This window comes from Chelmon rostratus, chromosome 1 (assembly GCF_017976325.1).
Source record: "Chelmon rostratus isolate fCheRos1 chromosome 1, fCheRos1.pri, whole genome shotgun sequence".
Classification (NCBI taxonomy): Eukaryota; Metazoa; Chordata; class Actinopteri; order Chaetodontiformes; family Chaetodontidae; genus Chelmon; species Chelmon rostratus.
Window position 1 is genome coordinate 21,608,015 of NC_055658.1, and position 5,330 is coordinate 21,613,344.

Here is a 5,330-nt window from a genome sequence, read left to right on the forward strand (position 1 = left end):
TCCAACACTAAGTTTACATAAACTTCCTCTGATAAGGGCTCACACATGCAAATGATCACATCACGGGCAAACAAAATAAATGATGTTATTATTAGCTATACAGCGACTATATATTACAATTATACCAAAGAGCAGCGCTGGTCGAGGAAAATGTTTGATATATGTGAAGAGCGAAAGCATTGCAAATTGAGCGTGATGAGATCTGGGAGTTGCTCTGCAGAGCCAGAATCCATCTTTCAGATCAGCCGAACCACTCTTACCGAGCACCAAGCATCACCTACCACTCATTTATTACCTAAAGTCTCGCTACACAATTTCAGAGGAAAATTAATGAAAGAATTATTCATTTTAATGCGACCGCTACGCCTCTATAAGGATAATCCCACAACATTAATATCCAAATGTATGCCGCAATGCCGGCTAATTAGCCTTAAGTCCCTCCACTACAAAAGTGTGATAAATCCCTCTCGAATATTTACTTATCACTGGCGTGGAGGATGAAGTCTGCGCCTCAGGCTGTCCACTAACACACATACAGAAACCAAAGCAATGCGATTCAAGCTGCAATGCACAGGAACAGCCAGCATCAAAAGCAGCTGTCAAAATACCTCCTCCAAAAAGCGACAATTTCTTAAAGTTGCAGCAGTTCATTTATTAGCCAAAATATAGACTTTCTTGTACAATTTGGTTCACAAGTATGTACATATTCTTAACTTTATATACAAAACATTTGAACATCAAATCCTCACAGAACTTACAAAAAGAAAAAAAAAACAACTCACAGACTACAGGTTCATACATTATTACATTAGCAGTTTTACACAGGACATGCTTACAATGTAAGTATACAGAGATGTATTATTCTTATTTTACATTCCATATTCAAATTAAAAGAAAAGGAAAAAAAGAGGATGGGTGAGAGGTTATGGAGAGGAGGGAGCCGAAAGAACCACCGCTGCTTCTAGTTGGTTCTGAGGCCTGAAATACACAGGGGTAAAAGAAAAAAAATGTAGTGATCTAAAGGACGAAAAAAAAACACTAATAATAGCCTCATGAAGAGCTAAAACACAAAGTGATATAAAAGTGACAATTGCCTTTCAAAAACGAGCCTGTAGTGAATTTGCATTGAGCTCATTTGCATGACCAAACAAGTAAGTGTAACATAGGCCTTGACGAAATAACACAAGCGCACAGGGATAAAACAAATCTTAGAATAAAAGCTAATTTGGGTAAATATGGCGTTTAAAAAAAGAAAATGAGATATGGCATCAAAAAAAAAAAAAAAAAAAAAAATCCCCAGATGTCATTAGCTGACAGCCTGTCTTTGAACTGGGTGGAAAGCTGTTTTTAACAACTTTTTCTCTGCGTCCAAGGCACTAGATCTCTCTGAAACTGTGGCCATGAAAATGAAAATGCATTAATTGAACCGTCTTTAATCAGAGCCCATCCTGGCTTTCGGGGAATTTAGTGTGGAAAACTAGTCGGTTTAATGAGTTGGGGGATTCGTGTAACCCGTTGGGCCTTAATGTCACATGGATGTAACACCGCCAAAATAAAGGAGAGAAGGGGGCCCAAAAACTGAAGAACAGTTTCATCCAATTCGATTTCAATTTTACTTTGTTTCATAAATGCTTTCTGATGAGGTTTTCATTGTCCTCTCGGACATTTTTCAAAGCAGTCACACACACACACACACACACACACACACACACACACACACACACACTGTATTCTGTAAGCTCTAACATTGTAACACTGTTCATCTGTGTGGCCTGGAGAGAAAAAAAATCCATGAACAGGCAAAGAAGGCGAAAGGAGGTCTAAAATAATAGAAATGGCAATGGACTAGTGTCTTTGTTTTTGTAGTTATTTACACATGCGCGTCTCAGTGTCGGGGACATGTACCTGTGACTGGAGTCTCTGAACTATGACTCTTGTCCTCCGTTTGCCTGCTGCTGTAGAGTGCCAGGCCGGTGGCAGTGGCCTGGTTCGCCAGTCCCAGGTAATGGTTTGAGTTCAGTAAAGCCAGCTGATGCGCCGAGAAGGCTCGGTTCGTCCAGTTCTGGATTTTCCCAACGGGACAGGAAGAGATCAGTCTGTGAGGGGCGATTATGGTCTGCGCGGCCGGCCCTGCGGAGTTGCTGCCGTTCATTTGCGGCGATTTACGCGGATTGTCAGGGGCCGTGGCTGTCTCTGCCAAAGACCAGATCTTTGGCTTTTGGGCTGGGGCAGGGTTGTTTTCTGAGGCCGGCGAGCTTACGGACACCGGGTTCAGTTTGAGCTGTTCCCCGTTTGGTTGGGACGCTTTGGTGTCCAAAGAAGCGTGATGGTGGTGGTGGTGGTGGTGGTGGCTGTGGAAGTGCTCTCCTCCTCTCTCCACGTCTTTGCCCTCTTTCCCCACAGCCTTTAGAAACCTCTGGTCGGGCCCTTGTAAATCCTCATAGCCGTCAGAAATCTCAGAGTCACTCCTTCCGTCTAATTTAATATCTGAATGCAGGTCGTCCTGGTCGTCCAAGTCGTCCTTGTTCTCAATATTTTCCGTGTCGATGTTCTCCAAGTCGATCTCCTCCTCGTCCTCCCTCTTGTCCCCCTCCTCCCCCTCGTGATCGCTGGAGTAAACATTTCCCTCTTCGTCGGTGCGGTTCCGGGGGGTCCAGGTCATCTTGTTCTCCTTCTTTAGCCTCCTCCTGGCGTTGGCGAACCAGGTGGACACCTGGGTGAGGGTCATTTTGGTGATGATGGCCAGCATGATCTTCTCGCCCTTGGTGGGGTAGGGGTTCTTGCGGTGCTCGCTGAGCCAGGCCTTCAGGGTGCTGGTGCTCTCTCTGGTGGCGTTTTTGGGTCTGGACGGGTCACCGAACTGATACTGGCCATATGGGTAAAAAGCAGGGTGATGGTGGGCGAACCCTGGGTGCTGGACACCGGGACTGTCTTTCAGTTCATACTGAGCACCCTGCAAAGACAAAGAGCCACAGACATGTATTAGACTTAAAATATTAATTCCACTTTGCAACTCTTCTTCCGGTTAAATATGAGCACACCTCACATGCGGATTCACAGCAATAACACAACAATGAACTTATTATTTAAGCGCTAACAAACAAAACGGTTCACTTCTTCTTGTCGCAACTTGAATCGCACCACAAGCTTCACAAATGAATGAAACAGTAACAGAACTGTATTTAAACGGAAACACTTGCAGGGACAAGACTTTGATGGCGACACTGTTTTTCCACACCTCCATACATGCAAACCTCCCAGAGCGCATTGCATCATTGTGTCAACTCTTTTGCTATGAGTTTCAGGAAATTGTGTGTCAACAAAAATAACCCTCTGACAAAAAAAAAAAAAAAAAACAAAAAAACAAAGCACGGCTTGTTAATTTGTTACTTTTGAACCACTTTGAGCTGCATTTCACCAAAGGATTTAACGACCAAGTTTGCCGCCGCGCTCTGAAAGTTTACACTCAAAAAGTGCCACTAAAGCTCCGCCACAGGCCCGCGTCCGTCTTCCCTTTTAATTTAAAGCGCAACATTAAAGTTACGGAGGAGTTAAGATAGAGCAGGGTGACTCACCAATTGATTGAAAATTGATATGTCGTTTGAGTAGGGGAGAAACGCTCCGTAGCCCTGCGCTGCTGCGGCGAAAGGAGATCCATACATAGTGGAGAGGACGTTGGAGAGCGCGCCGGACGGACTGAGCTCTGTCCCGGACCGGGCATTGCTGGCGATCCCCTGGCGCTCCGGCGGGTATATCGGTCGGATGTACTGATATCCCAGCTGAGGGAAAGACATGGTGGTAGGAAAAGGGGGGAAAAGTCTGCTGCAACCACACAAAGCAAGGGAATTGCCTCGATATCCACTTTTACAGTGTGAGCATGTGAGCAACAAAAGGTGCAAGCAAGGGAAGTCTATATTTCCTCGGGAACAGCCAGTGTAAACGATCCGGTTGCGCCCCTTATTTCTTCCTCTTCTTCTTCTTTCCACCCTCACTTCCCTATTGATCTGGATGGACTAAGGTCAGGTCCTTACAGATTGCTTTAGATTATTGGGACTCCCTTGCTCAGATTGACATTTCTAGTCGTTTAGAAGCCCCTCCTATTTCTCAAATCTCACCCCTCTCATATCCACCACACACCAAACAGCCTCGCTCTCTCTCTCTCTCTCTCTCTCCCTCTCTCTCTCTCTCTCTCTCTCTCTCTCTCGCGGATAAGTGCACTGACGTCGCGAGCTCTTATTTGAATGGGGTTTCAAATCTCATTTTATGGCTCGCCAATCTGTTTCATTTGTTATTCGCCCGCGTCTGTCCCACCATAATTTCTTGCGTTAATTCACAATTTTGGCCATTTGCACAACAGTGAGCATTTCGGTGTCGGTGACTGATTAACTTTCTCGCTCTCTCCGTCTCTCTTTTTTTGGCTGCAGTTTCCTTTTAAGACACAAATACAGAAGAAACTTGTCGGAGCAAACTCAGAGACTCGCCTGCAAGAAGGCATCGGATCCAGAAAAAAAAGAAAAAGAAAAGAAAAATCGGGAGTTTAAGCTCATTTTAAGACAGTTTCCTCCCTTTTTATTCATGGGAAAGAGTTCACACACCTTTTTGATCTGACATCTATATTTAAAACAAAACAACAACAACAACAACAACAAAAAACTTTAATTGCCAGTTTCAGACACAGGTGGGTCTGGGCTGTATCAGAAACTTAAAAATAATTAATAATTAATGTGGCTCTAACTTCATGCCTCGTAATGACCCTGGATCACAGGCTCTACACACCTTCTTATTTATCGCTGGATCGCTGGGTGCGAGCTGCGCCTTCTCGCACCGGTTTTGAGGTGTTGTGGGCTCTTGGTGGCGGGCGAAGCCGAGTCAGCTCATTCTTTAATTTGAGACATCAAACGGGTCGCATGTAGCCACTTGACATCAAAGAGATAGCTGATGATAGGCGCATTACGCCGCTCATGAAGACTAAGTGTAAAGCAGCAGCAATGATAGGTAATAAACACTTTAGTGGATTGGGCTGGGAAGATGTTTATTCTGGGAAACAACACTCTGATTTCACTGAGCAAGAGTAAAACAAAACTATATATATATAAAAAACATGAATCCAAATTATTATTGCTATTATTAACAGCAACCACAATACTAATGCTACTGCTAATAATAATAATGATAATAATAATCACAGGCTACTGCGTAAATAAACAGATCGCTAGGAGGAAACAAATAATTTAGCGATTTTTAAATACAGGCTTTTAATCCACTAAAAAACAAAACGATCATCCGGACAGACTGCACCTTCACAAATCCATTTGATAATTTTGATGCAA

At 43.8% G+C, this 5,330-nt stretch overlaps 1 protein-coding gene across 2 annotated transcripts; it reads right to left on the minus strand.

Moving 5' to 3' along the window:
• Positions 1-679: 679 nt before the first annotated feature.
• irx3a (iroquois homeobox 3a) lies at positions 680-4,066 on the minus strand. Of its 2 annotated transcripts, XM_041936901.1 has the most exons (3): positions 3,576-4,066; positions 1,906-2,953; positions 683-978 (listed from the first exon to the last, which is right to left on the minus strand). In XM_041936901.1, exons 1-3 carry the CDS (start codon positions 3,792-3,794, stop codon positions 962-964), a joined length of 1,284 nt encoding a protein of 427 aa, XP_041792835.1. In that variant the 5' UTR covers positions 3,795-4,066; the 3' UTR covers positions 683-961. The 2 variants fall into 2 exon arrangements, with proteins under 2 accessions (XP_041792826.1, XP_041792835.1); XM_041936892.1 differs by having other exon boundaries at positions 680-2,953.
• Between the last annotated feature and the right edge of the window lie 1,264 nt (positions 4,067-5,330).

Coding starts and splice junctions, on each gene's coding strand:
- irx3a (XM_041936892.1), bottom strand. CDS start 3,794: ATGTCTTTCCCTCAGCTGGGATATCAGTACATCCGACCGATATACCCG. Junction 2,954..3,575: donor TATCAATTTTCAATCAATTG/GTGAGTCACCCT, acceptor TTGTCTTTGCAG/GGTGCTCAGTATGAACTGAA.